General features: G+C 51.8%; 1 protein-coding gene across 1 annotated transcript; it reads right to left on the bottom strand.

The window, feature by feature from the left end:
• Positions 1-1,028: 1,028 nt before the first annotated feature.
• On the bottom strand, positions 1,029-15,777 carry LOC136956936 (inactive tyrosine-protein kinase PRAG1). The gene is made up of 5 exons (XM_067250986.1): positions 15,432-15,777; positions 13,621-15,287; positions 6,822-6,988; positions 4,855-5,603; positions 1,029-3,344 (listed from the first exon to the last, which is right to left on the bottom strand). The coding sequence occupies exons 1-5, from the start codon at positions 15,690-15,692 to the stop codon at positions 2,235-2,237; spliced, it is 3,954 nt and encodes a 1,317-aa protein (XP_067107087.1). The 5' UTR covers positions 15,693-15,777; the 3' UTR covers positions 1,029-2,234.
• Between the last annotated feature and the right edge of the window lie 7,361 nt (positions 15,778-23,138).

Consider the following 23,138-nt stretch of genomic DNA (forward strand, 5'->3'; position numbering starts at 1 on the left):
CACCTTATTTATCTGACATTAACGTCTTCATTGTTCAACTTTAATTGACCATTCAGGTTCAGTTCACTGCTCTGCAATCATCCCACAGATGTCCTCAGGTTGTGCGAAAAGAGATCTGTAGCATATTTGGTCAGTAAATCACATGACCTATGTTAATTGAGGACAATAGCTTGGGAGTGTTGCTGTTCTTAGGGGTTGCCGGGGTCACTCAAACGGGTGACTGGTTCCTCTGACAACCGTTATTCCATTGGCCGCGGTCCCATGGCAACACATTCCACCTATGACAAAGGAGCCGGTGGTGTTTTGGATTCAGTGAGGTGAAGCAGAGAGTGTTTCTGGACAAGGCAGAGGGAGTGCAGGGATGAATCTCAGACAAGCTTTTGAATAGACAGAATTGTAAGTGCCGGAATGGGAGAGGCTTGCTTTTAGGCATGTCTGCCTGACGCCTGAGCAGATTGGAAGCTAGTTCCCATCCTGAAGCAGGAGCACTTAGGAGAAGAGAGAGGGAAGTGATGTAAGACACTGGGGGGGGGGGGGGGGGGGGGGGATTTCAATTTCAGCAACACAACAAGCTTGGGCACTGTCGTTTTGTAAGCAGAGAGATTACTGTTGTACAGGAATGTTAAACTGAGGGTCCGGCCGTACTGTTTCTCTGTGTTGCTCTGTACTCATGGATTTAGTGTCTTCCGGTCCTCCTGCATTCCGGTCCTTTCTAACAGTGCAAAGTTCACTCATGGTGTCAAGTCACAATGTTACAAAAACTCGACAAAATAAAGACCCCATCTACTTGTTATTAGATTTATTTAGAGAGGTTCCTAGAGAGGGGGAAAGAAGTAAAGAGGGAGAAAGGGAACCACAGAAGGGCTGGAGGAGGATTTAAACCCACATGGCTCAGTCCTGCAGAACCATCTAGTAGTACCTCTGACACCAGACTCCCTCACATATGGTCACAACACGTTAGTTCTATAAGCAACGTGATTGGATCCACTTTTCCGTGACCACAAACAGACAGACTGGGACATGGTTAGCACGTGTGAAAACATATTTACAGTTTATTGATGCCGGTGAGGCTTACACAAACCAACTGGATTAATACGAGTATTAGTCGTTAGACGGCATGTTCTGGTTTCTCTGGACATCATGACAGCAGAGGGCTAGCTGGACGGTATCTGTTCGGTGTTGCTGGGCAGAGACAGGAGGATCCAGGGATCCAAATCAGGTGTGACTGAGCCAGCAACACAACAACGGCAGCTCCAAGCAACAAAACAAGCAACACAAACAGTAAACCTAAACAAAGGCGTTCCAGTGACAGCTACTGGGTAAACAGATTGGATAATATAAATACATTGACTGTTCATTCACTGCTGTTAAGTAGCATTCACCTGTTAAGATGCTCTCTGCACAAAGTTCAGCCCGTCTCCTCAAACACACACACAAGCGCTCCGTGAAAGTCCTGTTTCACATGGCCAAAATATAATAATCGGAATAGTTCAATACAATTTACAATTCTATGATGCCAGTCTGACACAGGGGAGAAAAGGCACTGTGAGTCTCCATCAAACTTAACATATGGGCAACAGAGTCTAACTAGAAGCAAACACTAGAGATAGTAAGATCTCAGTTGTTCATTCCTACCGTCCGTCATCGACTCCTGTTTCGTCATCAGTTGGTATGTATTTACTATCCAGAGGAAAGAGAGAGCCACGTATGGAACTTGGCCTGTGACGTGTAGCCAGTCAGAGGAGACGAGCAAGCTGCAATGTCTGCTACAATCAATCAGGTGAACGAGAGCTGGGCTGAGAGAGCGGGCAGGAGGATGCTACTGGTTCATACGGCTCTGAACGCAGCACAGAGAGCTGGAGGTCAATAAGGACGTGCTGCCGTCGAGGACGGCTTCACGCGAGGACAGGCAGGGCTGGCCTCTCTACAGGCCCGCTGTACTCCCCCACACACCTGTGTGTAGCGCATTCCCATTGCCGGCTTGCCCTCCACCCGTGGACACAGAGCGCTCAGTCTGGATGGAGGGGAGGATGTGGTAGAGGGTCGGGGGAGGGGCCGTGGGCTTCCATGCACGTGATTGGACGGCAGACAGACAGACAGGCACGCTGGTTCACGTCGTTCCTCCTTTTAGGTGCTGGACAATCTCTAGCGCTCCAACAAAGGCCCCAATCCAGGGGCGATCGCCCAGCTGTGTGTCCGAGGCGTGCGCAGAGGGGGGGAGGGGGCGGGGGCCTCTACTTGAGCGCGTAGAGAAGCTCGGCCGTGTGACAGAGCGACAGCGGGTGAGCGGAGGAGAAGTACTGACAGCACAGCCAGTCCTCCAGCTCGGCGTTCCTCTCGGGCTCCAGCGAGCGCTCGGCAAACTTCATCATCAGCAGGGCTCGCTTCACGTCCAGCCAATTGAGGAGGCCCTCGTGGCGGGGGCCGGCCCCCGAGGCTCCCCCGGGGCCCCCATCCCACTGCTGCTCCAGCAGGTCCCTCCGGGGGCCCCAGAGGAGGCCCTGCAGGGCCCGCTTTGCCTCCAGGATGTGGATGCGTTTGATGGGGTCGGGTTGGAGCAGCAGGCGGGCCAGGCTCTGGAGGCCGGCGGAGTAGAGGGACAGGGGGGGGATGGGGGGCAGCTGGTCACAGCGGTAGTCCTGGTCCCTCAGGGTGGGGCTCACCTCGAAAGGGTTGGGCTGGTGCAGAAGCTCGTAGATCAGGATGCCCGTTTGGAACTCGTCGAACTTGCGGTACTGGGCGGCCGACACGATCTCCGGCGCCAGGCGGGCGTGGTCGCGCTTGAACCGCGGGTCGGCATTGGCCGCCGCCGCGTCCTCGGCGGAGCGCCTCTTGGCCTTGGCGAAGTTGCTGACGAGCAGGCGGGGGAGGAGCCGCTGGTCGTGGGCGTCGGCCGGCGCGGAGGCGTGCCGCCGGTGGGGGACCAGGAGGAGGTTCTCGAGGCAGAGGTCGCGGTGCGTGACCCCGTGTTCCTTCAGGTGCTCCAGGCCGCTGCAGAGCTGCAGCAGCAGGAAGCAGACGCGGCGCTCGTACACCTCGGGCTGGGCCTGGTGGAACGACGCCCACTCGCGCACAAAGTCGGCCGCGCTCTGCTGGGGCACCTCCCGGGTGATCACCACCACGCGCTCCCGCTCCGCCTGGGCCTGGGCGGGGCCGCCAGCCTGGGCGGGGTTAGTGGCTGCGGGGGGCTGCGGGGCCTCCTCGGGGGGCAGCATGCTCTGGGGGACGCAGGCGATGAAGTGACCACAGTCCTGCTGGAGGTTGAAGTGGGGGGGCATGCTCTGCTGGACGGACAGACTGTACAGGTGACCCTGCCGTGCCTCCGCTGACGGGCTCTTACAGATCTGGGGGGGGGGGGGGGGGGGGGTGAAGGGGAAGAAGAGAGAAGAAACAAGGGGAGAGAGGGAAAGGGGTATTAAATAGCTTTTCACTACAATGAGAAAAAAAAACGACGAAATGACTGGAGGCCACAATGCAATGTGAGCCCGACAGAATGCCTTGTTTATAAACCACAAGGGGAGTGGGCCATCTACTCGGCCCTCTATTCTGCACTACTCTACTCTCTACTACAGTCTGTGTCAAGATTAAAGCCCTTCCAGTTGGTTGTTTTAATCAGGAGCACACTGGTGGAGCTGTAGTTTCACTACAAGCAGGGAGCAGCTTTACACTCAGTGCGTGTGTGAGAGCGTGTGTGAGAGCGTGTGTGAGAGCGTGTGTGAGAGCGTGTGTGAGAGCGTGTGTGAGAGCGTGTGTGAGAGCAGGCCTTGACTAGAGGGGTGTGTCAGAGTGTAAATCCTGCCTGGCATGAAAAGATTAATGAACCCTGAGACATTAGGCAAGAAAACAGGCCTTGAAGCAGTCACACAGACACACACATACACACACAGTGTCTGTTGTAGATTTACATGACGTTAATGACTTTGGGCCAAAGGTCAGTCAGAGCGAATGCAGGTCCAGGTCTGAACACTCCAGCCCTGAGGCCCTCTGCTAACACACACACACACCTCCCATGTGTCCTCTGATCTCTCTAGCGCTGCCCATTCCACCCCCCTCTCTTTCTACTCTCTTCTGGCTTTTATCTCTCCCCCTTTCTCTCTTTCTCTCGTTCTCTCGTTCTCTCTTTCTCTCTTTCTCTCGTTCTCTCGTTCTCTCTTTCTCTCGTTCTCTCGTTCTCTCGTTCTCTCTTTCTCTCTTTCTCTCTTTCTCTCTTTCTCTCTCTTTCTCTCTTTCTCTCTCTCTCTCTTTCTCTCTCTCTCCCCCCCAGCATCCAGACACCTTGTTAGGGGGTTCAGATGACTACACTCTAAACTTGATATTGTTTAACGAGCGACAGCTTAACAAGGTGGGAGGATGACCTTGATTGATGGGTGTGTGAGTGGCTCTTACAGGAGCCAATCCTAGAGGAGGGGGAGCATGACCTGGATGGGGAGATTACCCAGAGGGCCTTCTCACAGTCATGGTTCTAGAACATTCCCACGATGGCACAAGGCCATGTTCTACAAACATACCAGGTCTCTTGTTGTGTCTCATCTCTGTGTGAAAACCACAGACTCTGTACATCTAACTGTCTGAATTGATGCATGACAACACTGGACTGGCCTTGTTGTTTCCCTCGAGAATGTAAACACAGTCTTGGCAGCTGCTTTAAAAATTGTTTCACTGAGTCTGATACAGAACTGACTGCATTCCAAATGGTTTAAGTGTGTCCAATGTTTTGGTAGTCAACGACAACTAAACCAGATGGAACGGGCCGAAATTGAAACCCTGGAAGCATGGGGAAGATAAACAGAAAGCTTTTCCACCATGTCACCCAACCAAGTCTGGCACGGCCCACGGTGCGTTCCATTCGCTCACCTTGACGGCGTAGGAGTTGCTGGGGTCGGAGGCGCAGGCGGCGGAGTAGTACACGGCGTCCCCCGACACGCAGGACGGCTTGTTGCAGGTGAGCTTGAACAGCGACCAGTTGCTCTCGTCGAAGCGCAGCGGGTTCCTCTGGCTCCGGGTGAAGTGCTCCTCGCACTTCAGCGCCAGGCGTCGCAGGGACTCGGCGTATAGCCCGCCCAGCTTGGAGTACACCCCCTCGCGGCTGTCCATGTTGCTGAGCAACGTGTGCAGGTGCAGGGCGGAGCCCGAGGCGGAGAGCGGAGCGCTGAGCTGCGGGGACGAAGAGGAAGTGATGCTGCCGCGGCCGTGCACGCCCAGGCGGCCACGCCCCTTCAGGGACTCGTCCAGGGTTCGGGAGCGGGCGGGGCGGGCCTGGGGGGCGTGGCAGTGTTCAAGGGAGTCGCTTGACGAGTAGAGGGGGCGGGGCTCCAGAGGACTGGAGGGAAGGCTGGAGAGGGGCCCTTCGGGGCGGCAGATGTTGGACTCAGAGCCGCTGAAGGGCAGGCGGGGGTAGGCGCGCACCAGGGGCTTCCCCCCCGCGTTGTCAGGGGCAGAAATGGTGCGGCTGACCGTCTTCTTCTCCGGGAGTGGCGGCGGCTGGAGCTGGTTGCCGTGGCTGTTGCCGCTAGGGAAGGGGTCGGGGTGCGGGGAACCCGGAGAGGCCATGGGGCTTCTGGGAAACGGAGAGGCGCACGAAAGCCGTGTTGCATCCTGGGAACCTGGGTGGAAGAGGATGTCATCATTATCAACGCAACATGTGAAGACCTGCACCCACCATCTTGTCTCCTGCACAGAAACACAAAAGAGGCCTACAGACGATCAGGCATATGAACTGAAGCAAAACGTAGCAGTCAGGCACCAATCATGTCCACGGCGTCGACGCTCCAGGTTCGAAGAAATGTCGTCACCCAGTGTCTTCGTGAAACCACCAGCATTCGTGGGGCAGTAGGAGACCAGAGTGTCAACACAGCAGACCATAAACACAGCAGCCTTACAGGAGAGGTTCACACTCACTGAGCAATGTACAGAAAACACCGTAAGGTAGAGAGAGGACTACCTGGCGCTGGTAGAAGTTATTGTTTAACTAGAATAGGCCCAGCCCGCGACAACAGTATTGATTCATATAGTCATGCTTTCTCACTCTGTGCCCTGGTGACTACGATAACCAGATATCTGTTAAACCTAGAAGCCTATGTGTTAGTCATTTCTCTTGAAAACTCTGTCTGGGTGTCTCTGGCCTTATCTATGTGTGTGTATGTGAGTGTTTCGAGTTAGTCATTTCAGTTCAAACACATTATTCATCTTTGGGAGGAGGAAGGTCTCAAAAATGACATGGAGAATTAAAGACTGGGTGAAGGGAGAGAAAGAGAATTGTGTGGTGGACTGAGATGACTTAGTGCCTGTGTAGCCTGATGAGGAGAGAGTATGCATGCGACAGGAGACAGGAAGCAGCCCTAACCCACATTTAACTACCTACCACAGGCCATGATTACTTCTTTAAACACCACTTCACAGGAAGTACAATTAGAGACATTGCTCGTTCTAGGTTTTAGTTGCTACTGTGGATGACTGGAGGACTCAGTTCAGGAGTCCGAACAGAGACTTTTCTATCTCTCGGACTCACTGCCGAGTTACTTCCTGAAGCAGCCCTTCTCGGCAGTGAACACAACCTTCCTCTTCCCATTGTTCTAAGATAACTGCCTTCCTCTTAATGAAGAGTTACTTCCACAAACGAGAGAAACAAACAGACACCTGGATGTAAACCTTGAACAAGAACAACATCATGTGACCGGTGTTATATAAGTTTTTATGTGCATTACCATAACACCGGGGAGGGTCCTCTCCCCAGAGTGTGGGTGTGTGTGGCGCCTGTCTGTCTGTTTGTGTGTGTGCATGTTTATGAGAGTGTGTCTGTGTGTGTGGTCCTCGGGGCTCACCGGTCTCAGACGGGGGCCTGGCAGTGTCTCCATGCAGGCTGTCGGTGGAGGCGGAGGGCAAACTGGCACTGCCCAGGCCTCGGAAGGAGCTGGTCAGACTCTCCACCGAACCCAGCTGGCTGCAGCGCTCCAGATCCATACTGCTTTGACTCAGCTTAGCACACACCCTGCACAGGTAGGGATGGAGAGAGGAAGGGCGCAATAGATTAGTGTGGTATTTACAGTCCACCTTAGAGACAGTATGTCTGTCGGCCTCCCTGCTTCTCTTCCTGCTCACATTTAGTTCAAGAACCGCCTTTAATTAACACGACAAACAAATGACTAGCACCGTTATTTCAATCAAAACACAAAGCAATCGCAACTTTTACGACCTGCCTGCATACGCGCCAGACGTTTCGCAAGGCCCATTGCAACGGCTCGGCTTCTAGAAGGTTAGGGAACAAAGAGCATGTGCAGCCTGTCAGCTTCTGTGTCTGTAGGTCTGTTCTGGCCCAGTGTGTGTCCTTTGTTTCTATGACTGGAGAGATGTCTCACTTCCCCTCAGAGTCACCGTCAGACACTGAAGTAAGCCACATCTCACAACACTTCCAACTGTTTCAGGGTGGATTCACTTCCTTACACACACACACACACACGCACGCACGCACGCACACACGGGTTCATCTCATAAACTGCTGTTGTGAGGTGTGGTGGTGTCTGGACGATAGTACTGGTCTTCATAAGTCTGCCAGGACCCCACCACCACCAAGGTTTTTCTCCTCTAGTGAGTTTTTATGGGAGGTTTTCCTTGTCTTCCTTGAGGGTTTAGGTTGGTTGAGGGGCAGGTCTATGGGCGTATGTGAAGCCCTCTGTGACATTGCTTGTAAAAAGGGCTATACAAATACATTTTGATTTGATTTGACCAACACCACCAACCACACTGATGCCCAGAGACATTCCTCTGTGTCAATGTGACTATAAAAGGCATTCCTACAGTAGCAGCTTGGCGCTGAGACAGAACAAAGCAGTACCTCGCTGGAGTTTAGCTCTGAGGAGCCAGTCTAATCAAGAAGCCCAATTAGGCTGAGTGACGGCCATTCAGACCACTCATTATATCGGGTAATGGGACCCTCATCCCTCTATCCCTTCCTCTTTTCATGCATCCCTTCATCTGACAGTGACTGCTCTGTCCATCCAGGGGCATTCAGCTTCAATTAAGTTTTAAATCAAAAATCAACTGCAGAGAGAGGGGGGGGGGGAGGGGGGGGAGAGAGAGAGGGGGGGAGAGAGAGAGAGAGTGGGGGAGAGAGAGAGGAAGAATCTGTCGTTCTTCATACAGGACTGCTGACAGAGCAGGCACAGAGCAGGCACAAGGCAGGCACAGGGCAGGCACAGAGCAGGCACAGGGCAGGCACAGAGCAGGCACAGAGCAGGCACAGGGCAGGCACAGAGCAGGCACAGGGCAGGCACAGAGCAGGCACAGAGCAGGCACAGAGCAGGCACAGGGCAGGCACAGAGCAGGCACAGGGCAGGCACAGAGCAGGCACAGGGCAGGCACAGAGCAGGCACAAGGCAGGCACAAGGCAGGCACAGAGCAGGCACAGAGCAGGCACAGAGCAGGCACAGAGCAGGCACAGAGCAGGCACAGAGCAGGCACAGGGCAGGCACAGAGCAGGCACAGAGCAGGCACAGAGCAGGCACAGGGCAGGCACAGGGCAGGCACAGGGCAGGCACTGAGCAGGCACAGGGCAGGCACAGGGCAGGCACAGAGCAGGCACAGAGCAGGCACAGAGCAGGCACAGAGCAGGCACAGAGCAGGCACAGGGCAGGCACAGGGCAGGCACAGGGCAGGCACAGGGCAGGCACAGCCTGTAGTCCTGAACCAAACCAGGATATAGGACCGCTGAAAACAATATAAGGTACTGAACTATTGACGTTATACATTATTCATATACTATTTATTGAAATGTGAGTGACAGGTTGCTGGATGTGGAGGCCCAGTCAGGGAGGCTGAATGGATTACAGAGAACATAATTTATCCTCATTCTAGAGTGAGTGACCTTGGCCAGTCTGAAGCAATCAATTCACAGCAGGATCAGTGTACGATATATGGACTGAATATGAGAACCATTGGGACTCTCTAAAGACATAGTGCTCATCATAGACATAGAGCTGGAGCTCTGCTCTGACCATTTCATGTAAGATAGAAGAATCCTAAATGCAACTACTCATTTAGGCCATTCATAGAAAATGACCACCAGCTACATTATCTGATCAATGTGGAGCAGGGTTATGATGTCATCAGGCTCTTCTTCCTCTGTCAACCAGCCACCTTGACAGGCTCCACAAATAGACAGGAAGGCAGGCAGACAGACAGACAAACGAACAGACAGGCAGACAGACAGGCAAGACCAAATCTTTGATAAGATAATGATCAGTGGAACAAGAGGCCTTTGATCCAGGGGAGTCTACTTTGTGAGGTCAAAGTTGAAAACATAGCAGAGATTAGTGACATGAGTGTGAGTTATCATACCAATGGTGTGAACATGCAGGTGTGTATCCTGCTCTGGGGAACAACACAGCCCTTTGTGTTTGACAGGGTCACATGACTACATCCATCAATAAAAGTCATAAACCATCACCCTGCTGCCAAGGGATGTCAACACACAACTATAGCCCCGTTTCTCTCTCTGACCCCCCCTCTCCCTCTTTCTCCCTCCCTCCCTCTCTCTCTCTCTCTCTCTGCCCCTCTCCCCACCCTCTCTCTGCCTCCTTCTCTCTCAGTCTTCCTCTCTCTCTCAGTCTGCCTCTCTCTCTCTCTCTCTCCCCATCTGCCTCGCTGTTGTTCTCACACGACTTGGCCCTGCCTTCCTTCTCGTTCTCTCTTCCTCCCCGTGGCATCCCATTCTTCCCCTTCTTCCATTTCAGTCTCGGTCTTCCTCTTCCCTCCCCGTCTGTCAATCCACCCGATTGTCGGCGTCTCTCGCTCCATCATCTCTTTCGTTCTCTCTCCCTCTTCCAACATTATTCCCTCCTTCCCCCTCTCCCTCCTCCTCCTGCTGGGCTGCAGCTTCATTGGTGCCCTGCACACGTGTGCTACACAGCAGAGTTAGGTTACTGCAGCTGCAAACATCTACACCGGCAGACCGCAGAGCGCTACAGTAACAGTGCAGGTCTGTATTGGCCACATTCTCTGCTGGGATCTTTGGTTTAGTTAGCCTAGTGTAGGTTCTACTGGACCAGGGCCCATCTTCCAACCAGCCCCGGGGCAGAACCACCCAGTGGGCTTGAGGAGGTTTATGTAACCCGAGAGGAGAGGGCCAATCCGGGCAGAGCGCCATGCTGGGCCATCCCTGGTGCCAGGAGCGGGTGAGAGGGAGACTGACTGACCCAGCGCGTACGCCCTTCTCTGCAGCATCCAGCCCTCTGCCTTATCCGTCTGCCTTCCCTGCCTCCTTCACTGCCCCACCCACTCTTCTCTGCTCCACCTGAAGCTGAGGTCTGACAGGTCTGACTCAAGTGTCTGAGGCCAATCAGGGTTGAAGTCCCATCCCACATCAATAACAGTGGCTGATCCGTTTCAAACTGTATACACAGAATACGACCACAAACACGCCGTTTACACAACACGCAACAAACACAACAAGCTGTATAAACAACAACCTTTGCTGTGTCCTAAAACAACAACAGGTACTAGCCAACCAGGAGAAAGAAGCCCACATTTACGTGAGAAGCCAACAGTGTTTAGTCTGGTTGTTGTGAGCCAGGGTTGGTTGAAAGAATGTTCCGGTAAATGTCTAACAGTACCTGTAACTGGAGCTGCGCATGTTCATGTAGAGACGGACCCTTCATGTTTCTGACCCAGTCCAGATAGCTGCTCTCCCGGCCCGGCACAGAGTAACTCAAGACCCCTGACACTGAACTCACACTGGTATTTAAAGGCTCTCTCCACAGTAGAAGCTGTGTCCGCAACCGTTAAATCCGGTAAATTAGAACACCCGTATGGCTGCCAGCTATCTCATAGCATCATCAAACACACACACACACACACACACACACACACACACACACACAGACGTAGATGCACACCCCCCCCCCCAGCAGTTTAGTCCAGAACTCCCAACTGCTATCTCCGACCCAGCAACAAGACACTATCTTTTCTATTATCTGTCATGGGGAAGGGATCAGGCTGGTCTTAGGTGTGTGTGTGTGTGTGGTGGAAGATCTTTGCTGAGGGGGGGCAGCATCATGGCTGGGGACATTTTGGGCGTTGCCGATGGCAACAATCTGCTCAAGAGAACTCCATAGGCGACCTGCTATGACGACGCATCCCATAATACACACAAGTCTTTTACTGAGGTCATAACACTTGGCCAGGAGTAGCATGGGGTCACTGACTCCCACTTGCAATGCAAAACTGTAGAAAGGTTGGTCACCTGGAGGTCAAAGGCACTGATAGAGACTGATGGATGCTTTTTGAAGGGCACGATTTTGAACCATCTGGTTGTTAAATGATTCAGCTCTTTAAAATGCTGCTTCACCATGGAAGGGGGGGGGGGGGACTGTTTAGTAACAGGATTGAAACTGCTTGTCCTCGTATTTAGCTAGCCCCTTCTCTCTCAAAGACGGCCTCTGAGGGTTAAGTGCTCTGGTGAATCTGGAAGGACGTGTGCTGTGGGAGGAAGATCCTGTCTTCTCCTCACCACTCCCCTCTGACTTTCTAGATGGAGGAGAGAATGCTCAAACTCTCTGAGCTCCTTTGGTGTCACAGGTCAGATCTCCAGCGGGCTGTACGCGTGTGCCTACAACAGGTAAGGATCCACAGGCCAATCTATTTCTGGAATCAGTTGGACCCATTTGTATTAAACAAATGTTTGTTTTCCATCAGGAGAGGTGCCCTTATTTTCCAAGTGTGTGTTGCTGTGACCGTTGCTAGGCCAGGCCTTGGTGTGTTCCAACACGTTCAGAGGAGTGTATTTTTATCAGCGCTGTGAGCTCGCAATGTCATAATGGACTGGAGATGTGTGGCTGTGCTAGTGTTACAACCAAAATAAAGCTCTCTGGAAGGTGGTCTGATCTGGCCTCTGAATTCCCTCGAGTAGAACTGTAGTCCTTCTAGAACTTTCCGGTGTTTGCTATTCAGTGACCCGTGGAACTCACAGTTCAGTTTGCTACTCTGAAACTAAACACACCAGACGTAGTACAGGTTGTCTTTAAGAGATCCATGACTTGATCTCTCTCTCTCCCTCTCAGTGGCCCTCTCCTTCTCCTACCCCATCCCTCTCTCACTCCATCACTCTCCATCCCCCCCCACCCACTCTCTGTCTCTCTCTTCCTCCATCCTTCTGCTTTCAGCGTATGACTCAGAAAGCTCCCAGTATTAATAATCCATCCTGCCTGGAGGGTCAGAATAGTACAGGCTGGTGTCAGAGTGCTTCAGCGTCAGTGTGCTATATAAGTTAACCTCATGACCAGGCTCCTCGCTGTGGGTATATTTACCCATGTTTAAACATGAGTGATCTCTGTACAATCCTAGCAGCATCTTAGCGAAAGGCTTGTTTGTCCCCCTGTTGTTGTGATGCCCTCAATAGGACAAGGCCTCTCTTCTCCCAGAACCAACCCCTTTGTGTGTCAGGCCAAAAAACAAATCCACAACGTGACAAGGGACCAGAACATTATTCCAGCCCGTTTTCTGTGTCTGAAGGAGAATGAGAAGTCACACTAGCTCTGATGGAACAAGGAGGACATTCAGGGAACATTCCAGAACACTGTGAATGATGACCAGGGTTCTAGAAGAGAGGATGGAGGCTGATACTGGGGCTGAATGCACAGCATGACTGCCTTAACAAGGGAGCAGCGATGAAACACTGCGGTGCACACACACACACACACACACACACACACACACAGGCACACACACACACATAACCACAGAAAGCCACGTGGATCTACTGTCTGCTACACAAAACAGGCCTAGTCAGCTGATCAGGTGGTACCCTGGGGAGACCATCCAGCCCATAATATTCATAATGTGGGCCCAAGCACAGCCCCAATAGACACACTCGCACCCGTGAAACAGCAGAACACTTTTAGAATCAATGGGGAATAAAAAAAAAAAAAAGACTACTTAGGGAAAGCTAATGTATTTTCAAAGTGACGATGCCTGGCAATTAACTTCAGTGCTGCGTGATGCAGTTAATCTACAAATGAGATGGGAAGCAAGCAAGCACAGACCAAATATTAGGCGTTGTCCTAAATCACAGACGAAATACAGCAGTTTCTTTCAAACAGTCAAACACAACGTAGCGCTTTGGAAGATAATTCATCCACAGCAGACAGTATTGCGTTATTAAAAGCCCAGAGATATGGAGAAAGACATACATTATCTCTGCAATAAAACACACAGACTCTCTGAGGGCTAGTTTAAACACTGGGCTCGTTATAAATGTTTGTTCAAACAAACACACGGGGAATTCATAAACACGACATGAACCAAACCACGTATGAGACAGACTCTTAATCTAAGCCTGTGAGTCTCGATAAGTGACCCTGACAAAGACAGAAGGACTGAGATCTACCTCACTGCTTCAGAATTATCATCCACTCCCTTATTTGTTCATTCGTTAATGAATTAACAAATTCGCTTTAACCAGGCTCCTACACATCTTTATCCTAATTCAATCAATGACACAGAATCCAGGATCTACTTTGCGGCTTTACCCATCACTCACTCATCCTCATCACTCACTCATTCAATCTTTCCCTCAATTATTCAGTCACTCCACCACAGAGAACACACAGTCCCCCCCCAGGTTCTTACCTGTGGTGTTTTTTGGGTGGTGGGGGTGGAGGGCTAGGCTCCAGGGCTCCGGAGTTCAGAGATGCTGTCTTGGCCAGCATGGCGGCGCTATGTTTGCCCACCTCCTCTGTGGCGATGCCCTCGCCCTCGCTCTCCTGACTGGTACCATTGTTGTCCTGGGCCGTGCCAGGCGCAGAGGGGGGGTTGCTGGCGCTCGGGGCCCCCGCCGACACTCTCCAAGCCCTGGCCTCCCTCCAGCCAGCCCCCCCGGCCCCCCCGTTGAGCAGCACCGTTCCCTGGTCAGCTCTCTTCTCCCTGAGGCTCTCCCTCTCCACTTCTCCCTCCTCCTCCTCCTCGATGCGCCCCTCCCAGCTCCAGGCGGAGCCGTGGAACTTGTGTCTGCGCTCGGGGGCCGGGGGGGGAGGCTCCGTGGGGGACTTCCCCTGGGTCTCCTCTCTCTTGGGGGAGAGGAGGGTGAGGGCGGGGAGATCTGGGAGGGGCACCGGGGACAGGCTGGAGGTGCCCAGTTTGGGCGAGCGGGTGTTCCTCTTAGGGGGGATAGGGGGGCTAGACTGGGGCTTTGGCTGTAGGTAGGCTGGGCTAGAGCCTGGGACTAGGGTGTTCTCACTACCCAGGGAGGCGGAGCCTGAGCTGGGCCACCTGAAGGCTGGGCTGCTGGGGTCCTTGAGGGCTGTGGGGCTGAAGTGGGGCCACTGGGTGCTGACAGCAGAATCTGGGCTGCTCAGGTAGAACGTCCGGTTGTTCTCCTCCGTGTGGGCGGCCATTACAGTTATCTTGGCCCTCTGGCTCTCCACCCCTGCTAGTTCCACCTCCTCCTTAAGCTGCTGGGGCCTCCCTTCGTCTCTGGCCATCCCCCTCTGGAGCCTCCTTTTCCTCTTGGTGCTCTCAGCGTAGATGGGCTCTGAGTCTGCAGGCTGCCTGCCGCCAGGCTCAGATCCAGGGCTGGAGGCCGAGGGGCTTCCTGGACTGTCTGGTCCTGGAGGTTCAAAGCCCTCGGGCCCAGGCAGGGAGTCTGTGCTGCTGCGGTAGGAGCTGCAGTCTGATAGGCTGGCTGGGTCAGACAGGAAGGAGGAAGAGGAGCGGCCAGGGGGCTGAGGAGTCTGGGCGATGGAGTCCAGGGTGACAGTGGTGGAGCTGGAGGCGGAAGACGGAGGGGGAGAAGTGCTAGGGGGCTGGGACGAGGCGTTCCCAGTGTGGATGGTGCTGGCCAGGGCGGGGGTGGTAATGATGCTGATGGACAGGGGCATCCCCACATGGGCTTGGGGGGGGTCCGGCGAGCCGGGGGACCCCTGCGTCAGCATACCGTTGGAGGCGGGGAAAGGGCTCTTGATGCTCCTGGTCACCTGCGACCTGTGGGCCTCCCCCCCTCCACCATTCTCCCTGAGCCCCTGGGGGCCTCGCCCGTCACCGTGGGTGACAAAGACACTACTGATCCCCAAGGAGTCTTTCGGGAGGGGGGGCGGGGACAGGGGGGAGAACAGGGAGGAGGGGGACAGCGGTCCGGGGGAAAATCGGCTGGTGTAACCAGTTTTTCTGGGGGGGGACATGGGGTTCTGGAGTGGACCATCCTTCACGGTTTTGGAGCAGCCATTACTGTCTATGTAAAGAGGGGCCAGGTCTAGCATCTTCTTCAGGCCCAGACGATCCACTGGACTCTTCTGGTTGTCCTGGTTGGTGGGGGGACACCAAAAAAGGGAGGGAGAGATTAATTGAGGAGCGAGTGAATGAATGGAGTGAATGAATGGATTATGTGAACGTGATAACATGTGAATGAGTGAATAAATGAACAAGTGACAAAGCTGTTCTCCTACCTGTTCCAAGCTGACGCCCAGGTCAGCCAGCGTTTCATTGGCGTCTGTGTTTAGCATCATGGTGGGTCGGACGGCAATAGTGGGCTTGCTGTAGGGCGAGGGCACGCTCATGCCATCCTCCTCCTCTCCTGCCTGGCTGACCCTAAGGCAGGCTGGCGCTATGCTGCCCCCGGTGGCGGGGTGGGCGCTGCGCGGGTGGAAGCAGTTCTTACACGAGCCGGGCTTCCACACGTGTTCTGCAAACTCGCCGCACGCTGACATCTTGCTTTGCGATTGGTTACTGAGGGGGGAGGTGGGCTCTGCAGCTGACGGGGATGTCCGACATGATTTGCTGTTTGGATGGTTGGTAAAGTGTCAAGGGCCTGTGGAGCCTGTGGAGAGAGAGAAGTAAGAGTTAGAGTTGGACAGCCTCATGATTCTGGGAGTCAACAGGAGTAAATTCCAGTGGATAGCTAATGAAAGCATGGCTTGATTTGGAGAAAGAAAGGGCTTGTAAAAAGCTGTTTGTCTACGTGTCTATTTGCCTGTTTCTGTGTGTTTGTTTATGTCTGTGTGCATATGAGTGTATCTCCAGTCAAAAGTTGAAACAATGACAGTCCTGAGGCTGTACAGCAGTCTAACTAAGGAAACAGTGTTGTCTGTAACCTAAGAAGCGCTGGCCAGCTCAGAGATCTCAGTTCCCAGGCTCGTCCTAAATTAGGGGTTCTAAGTCGCCGCTTGGGCCCTGTGACCCCCGAGGAACATAAAGGGCGTTCTAGTATGCGGCCTCCCCGACGTTCTAGAAGGCTCTCCGGAGGATGGAATGAATGGAATGCTGAAAAAGGCGCAAGTCTCACCAGGGTGAATCTCACACCAAAACATGCCCCTCCCCTACACACACACACACACACATCATCTCCCAGTGGGAGTCCTCCTGTTTAACACTGGGCCAGAGTGACAAAACCAACACAGTTAGGAGGATCATTTGTGTTCTCTCATCCTCGTGTGTCCTGTGTTCTCACACAGCTCTAAATACCTTTCAACAACCCTTGCATAATGCATACACACACAAACAAACACTCATTCAAAGGAATGACACATTGAATACTGGTAAAACAGCCAGTCTGATAAGCTTTCTGGTTGAACATTGAGCCCTCTTATGTCCTGGGGAGCAGACACGACCACCTACTTCCTCTAAGGACCCAGGAAGCAGCATTATTAGGGAAGAGAACAGCCCACATTCTGTGGGTCTTCTGTTTCAACGCTGGCTGGAAGGACTGGGGCTATGTCGTTGTTATGATCAGTGACCTATACTCTTTTGTAAAGCTTTCTCTTGGAAGTCGCTTTGGATAAAAGCGTCTGCTAAATGAATAAATGTCATGTAAATGTAAGGAACCATAAGCAACACGTCCATTTCCACTGTCTCACTAACATTAACAGCAGGACTCGTCATTTTCAGCCTGTGTTTTCCTGCCCTATAGCTTGAAGGACTGTTAAGAGTTGGACAGACCAGGGGAACTGACTGACCAACCAAAAAAAGACAGACAGAGAGAGACAGACGTTTCTGTTCCACTTCCTCACCACAGTGTCATCACCTCCCATAACAACAGCAAGACGAGACATGCGGGAGTTTCGCTTGACATATCCACGTTCACTTTCTTCTACACACTCGCTGAACACATGAACAACAACTTTACTGACACAGTGCAACACTCGCCTCTAACCCTCGCTACCCTCGTTAAATGTGTTTCGAGTGATTAGACCCGAGGCGGACTCAACTTCCTTGTATCTGGGAAGATATATTCTCATGTTAACACAGCACACACCACAGCACAGGGTCTGATATTTCTCACCTTCTTGCGTAAAGGCTTGGAGCACCTACACAGTTCCACACCTACGGTCATGACACAGACTCAAGTCCTGCCTTGGACAAACACTCCACCGGCCCTGCAAATCTCTCATGAATCTGTCGAGGCTTCTGAGCAAAGGAGGGGGGTAGGAAAGGAGGGTGGAGAAGAAAGGAAATGAAGTGATCAGCAGTCATAGCACAAATATGACCCAGCTCACATTCCGCTTGACAGGCACAAACCACAAGCCCATCTTTGTCTAGATGACATGGTTCCAGTGGACTGCTGCCACTTTGTCTAGCTGTTCCTGACAAGCATGGGATCTTAACCTGACAGAAGACCTGTCCCGTGGGCCTTCGGGCAGGGATACTGTATCCTCCGGCCGGGCTTGCCTCTGCATTATGAGTGGAGTTGGCTCCGCTATATTAGACTCGTGAGTCTGCCATCTGTCAACTACAGTGACTGGACTGGTGATAAAGAGCGCCAGGCTAGGTAGCCTACTCAAGAACAGCTGAAACAACTTAGTTTCAGGGATAGTACTGGGTTAGGCCACTACCACAATTACACATGAACGTGTATTTTATCCAAGGAGCGCATAGATCATGTAGACAGGTAGTTCTCTCAATTATCTTTCAACAGATTCAAGTGATTCTGACACACTGCTCAAACACATTTTCGTTAGCTTTTTTCTTCTGTTAAATGGTTAGGCAGCCTGTTCCAGGACAATGCAACATCAGTCTATAAAAAACACATAGGCTACATAAGTATGTTTTCTTCATTGGGCAATGGTCCGAGCGACATTACACTTAGTTCTAAACGGTGAATGCATCCCAAACGGAATCGGCACACCGTCGCTTGTCTAAACGTTGAGTCGTGCGTTTCCTAAATCCACACCTCTCTCATGAATTCAGTGTCCCCAAGATATGTCTGCTCACCCCTCCCTTCCTATCTTGTTTCTCTCCCCACCGCAAAGATCTGTAGGCTATCGGAACTCGATTGCTCGTGAACCTGGATGTGGTGGTGTTCCGAGCACGTGCGCTGTTGGTGGAACATTGAGATGTGTTGACGTTTTTCTGGGACCCTCTCGCCCACCGGGGCGGTGGGCGGTCAATCATGCAGTATTTTCTGGCCAAATTAAGTGATCAACGTTATCGATTATAAATCACGAAGGAGGATTGTGTTTTGAAAAGCTAATACATTACAATAATAAAGTAATTACAGCAGTAAGAAAATATGCCAAGAATTAAATGTCCCTCGAATTAAAAAACTCGTAGATGTTGATACCCAACAACGTAATTACAATTACCCTGGTATAGATCAGAAGGGCACGAGAGCACGGCAGTGTTTTTGCGGAGGACGGAGGCTATTGATTCATTCTTACCTGGTCAGGCTGCTTCACCAATTGCCTGGCAACAGAAAATGCTGCCGGATAAACTCAATCGAAGCCGCTTGTTTGGTTCCCCAAAGGTGTAGAATGTTTATTTATCCCACATCCGACAGGTTGCTGGGGAATGCCCCGGAGAACGGAGGTATGCGCAACCCCACCAACCGACTTTGATCCTGCAGTGTCCGAGGTGAACTGGTTGAGCAGCGGACGAATGGAGCCTCCGAGCTCCCGCTGCTGTGGGCGGAGCTCCGTAAACTAATAAACTACTGGATGACTTGTTTGGCAAGTAACATGCCTCATGTGGGGGCCTGAAAGTGCCTTACAATTTACTTTTCTTCCAAATCCCGTTCTCAGACAGGTGTTTTCAGGGGGGGAAAGCATTGACCAATGGAATTACACAGGTTTATTGAGCTCAGTTTATCTTCCGCAAATGCCGCATGAAAACAGAAAGTTTTGAGACGATTTACATAGCCTACTGGCTAGTGTTATTGCCTCTAATGATTTATACACCAGCTGGATTTCTTAAAACAACTTTTCTGTTAAAATTCGAGTAGCGTCGATGCAGACATGGGATAATCCAAAACTAATTGAACACGCTCTGCAGGCAGCCCAGGGCAGACATATCCGACTTGCTTGCAGTCTGTATGCAATTACAGAGCGCTGGCTGGCTCTCCTACAGGCAGCCGTGCATTGCTTGGATGAGTAGAGATCCCCCCTGCAGCTCCAGCCGTTGTACCGAGATGAAGGCACTGTAAAGGGCGAGCGGAGCCGTGGCAGGAACCCCCCGCCCCCTCTGACTCACATAATAACCGAGAGAGGAACCAGAGGGTACTGTCGGTTCTGCAGCACTGAAAGGTCAACCATTGCGTCAGCTAAACATCTTAAGACGATGGCATAAAAACCCCGTAGGTATACGAAAATACGTAGGCCACGTCTTTGATTCTCTTCTGTTGATCTGAAACCCCATTCTTCTCAGTTGGAGATAGTCATATGGAGAGGATCATGTTAATCAGCTCACACCTCATAATAACTTGTGGCTGATGGGAGTAAACTGCAGAAACAAAGAATGACACAGCCTGCAGTGTTTATAAATACTTAAGGTTGATGGTTGCAAATTAAAATTACAGTTGGATTTAAGTTCAGGGGACTTGGTCCCATTTGGTTAAATCTAGGATGTCAGTCGTACCTCAAACCTCAAATGTATAGGGAGAAAGCAGAGACCATTGTCTTCATTTGAAAAGTTGTGATCCGAGTTTGTCTCTGAAACAACACTAACCCTCTGTTAAGACTCAGCATTGGAGGACAAACCTGATGCGCTGGTTCTGTCAACACACAAACACCTTCCTCCTCAGGGATTTGGTCTTCACACTCTTACACACACACTCTCACACACACACAGTCCAATCTTCACTCTTTTCATTTGGAGCTGGGATCAGATTTCAGGATTCTTCTCCCGCTCCCAGAGCTTCTTCTGACCGTCTATGGCCTGATCTGTGACCTCTACGATCATAACTCTGGCGATCCCGTTCCTCATCGCCTCCCCCCCCCCCCCCCCCCCCCCTTGCCCTCCGATCAGTCTCAGCTCGCTTCCTGAGAGAATGACAGGCAAGTGTTTCCATCGATTGGACACAGATGTCCGGTTTCCACGAGCTCAGCATTCACGGCCATGTACACCTGAGCTGAGACAAGCATGGCAGAGGAAGTGCGGTGTCTGTTACAGGAGCTGCTGCCCGGACTCTTAAGGGGGGATTAGGCTACCAGGGGCAGGGCACAGAGGCTGTGCTGGGTGGACCTCTGGGAGACGTTTCTGTCCGTGCTGAGGCATCTTTTTCTACAGGAAAGTTTCTTTGATGAAAGGTTCCATGTGGAACCCAACACAGATTTGAGCCATTTAGAACACACTCAGACACCTCCGTCTGTTTACATCCGGCACAGATTAAGTGTATTAATTAAGTGTAAAATTGACTATTAATGAGCAAAAATATCAATTGTTGACTTCCTCCACATTTAGTGAAACATGCATTTCATTCTGGGATAAGAATGATTCCAAGTATGTAAAACCACTGGAACAGCACTGATTCACATATCATTACGTAATCCCCACGTATGAATAATTAGGGAGGAGGGCGTTCTTGTCCTTATCTTCCTCCTAGGTTTATGTGTGTGTGCATGTGTGTGTGTGCATGTGTGTGTGTGCATGTGTGTGTGTGTCTGCCTCAGTCCTGGGCGTGACTGTTGAAACTGATGCAGTGTTATGTGTGTATGTATGTATGTATGTGTGTATGTGTGTGTGTGTGTGTGTGATAGATAGATAGATAGATACAGGGTGGAAAGCCTGCCAGTGAGAGGGAACACTGTCCCTCTCGAGGATTATGTTTCAGGATCCTGAAAGCTACAGACATCCATGTCTAGATCCCCCTTGGTTCAAGTACTTGTGGCGCTCTTGGTGTGTGGAGACATGTAAAGAACATCTGCTGTAGCTTGAGTGAGCTTCACTGGTCCTGCTGTACTGACAAGAACCAAGGGTGGATTCGACAGCACAGCACCAGAAACCTTTTCCAACACGTGCGTCATCCTTAAAGCTCTGCCAAGCATCCTCTTACCATATGAATCATTCAACTCAAATCATGTTGAATTAAAGTCAGAGGGAGGTAAGGAGAGAGGCAAGCGAGAGAAAGGGAGAGATTTAATGCATAGGAGAAAAAGCTGTCTCCAACTTAGTTAAAAAAAAACTAAAACAGTTAATGAGGTCAGTTTGGTTTTCTGCAAGGTGCGCTAGTCCCGCACTGGTGTGTGCTCCACCCTCCAGCCTAACTGTCTGGAGTGTCTCCAGGGACAGGCTTGTCGTGTCAAACGAAAGAGTCAGCACTTTGTGTCCCTTGCCCCACTCACTCTCTGAAGTTGTATCGTATCCTGTAGTTGTGCTGTTATGCTCTGGGATGCATGGAATCGTGGGCTGTGCTGTTTGTCCTGTACTTTGCTCTGCTTAGTGTACCAGTGTTGCTGGAAGCACCGGGAATGTTATGTCATGCAGGAAATCGGATTGGTGACACCCCACCCCCCAACACCAACTTTTGTTCATCCCTTTCTTCCTTCTCTCACCCCAACTCCCCAGTGCCTTTTGCGCCCCCCCCCCCCCCCCACACACACACACACACACACACCTCTTCCCTTCACCCCCAGACCCATACTTAACTGGGACTAATGTATTCCCCTCTTCCCTATCTCTCTGTTTCTGCCTGGCCTCAAAAAGGTGCAGTTCAGGGTTTAGAGTTCAGAGCTCACATGCTTTCTGTGTTTGCTTGGGGCTAATGGACTAAACAGGTCCTCCCTCCCCAGCCTCCCAGCCCCAGCCTCCAAGCCTCACATCCCCGGCCTCCCAGCCTTAAATTCCCCATCACCTCCCATGTTCTGGGTTCTGTCTGCATCACTGTCCCTGTGCACCCCCATAATACTCCAGCCATTGTAAAAGCTGTCCTGTAACCAGCCACATCAAACGTACAGGGATACTCTCACCTAGTTACTGTAAGGACTGGGTACAGGCCAACATAATGGAAAAAGACATTGAACATCTCTTAGTTCCTCTGGTCAGGTTCAAAACTTTCCCACACCATCAACGACTATTATGAGTTGACATTAAATTGTCAGGACTCAAAGGTTCGTTGAGGCTTCTCCTTCATGGGTGCCGGTGTTGAGGGCACCCTTGGTGACTGTTCTCCTTACTAGGTTCTGGAATTGTGTGTGTTACATCAGGACCAGGAGCCCAGCCTGTCAACCTCAGACTAAGTTGGGTGGGACTGTGTCTTCTGCTTCCTGTTCTTTCAAAGGTAACCCCCCTCCCCCCTCCCCTCTCCACCCCACCCATGTAACTAAATGCCTCAGAGAGCCAAACACCTCAAACAGGAATTAAAACTTTGGATGTGTATTTGTGTGTGTGTGTGTGTATGTGTTAATGTGCAATGTGTGGGTGTGTTTATGTGTGTGTGTGTGTGTGTGTGTGGGGGGGGCACTCGTTCAGGAAGTTAAGGGATGTGGGTGTCAGTTTCAGGGGCTTTTTCCAGCTGGGTTGCCATGGTGTTGTCGTGTTTAAATAAAGGGGGTAGGTGTAGTTTGGAATGCAGAGATAACGCTGGGCAGGGCTATACCTTGAACACCCGCTCTCTCTCTCTCTCCTCTCTCTCTCTCTCTCTCTCTCTCTCTCTCAGCTCTCTCTCCTCTCTCTCTCTCTCTCTCTCTCTCTCTCTCTCTCTCTCTCTCTCTCTCTCTCTCTCTCTCACCTCTCTCTCCCTCCCCCTCTCTCTCACACCCATAGGCACACATGCACTCACGAGCACACTTACACACAATCCCATGACGAAGTTTCTCCTCGTTCTCTGCGTCCATTGCCTTTCTCAAGCGTGTTCCTACAGGTTCTTTGATGGTTACGAAAGCATCTGACAACAGCTGAGCACATTCAGATCCCCCTCCCAGGCCGAGGGGCCCTCTGGAGACAGA

Source organism: Osmerus mordax, chromosome 14 (genome assembly GCF_038355195.1).
Source record: "Osmerus mordax isolate fOsmMor3 chromosome 14, fOsmMor3.pri, whole genome shotgun sequence".
NCBI lineage: Eukaryota > Metazoa > Chordata > Actinopteri > Osmeriformes > Osmeridae > Osmerus > Osmerus mordax.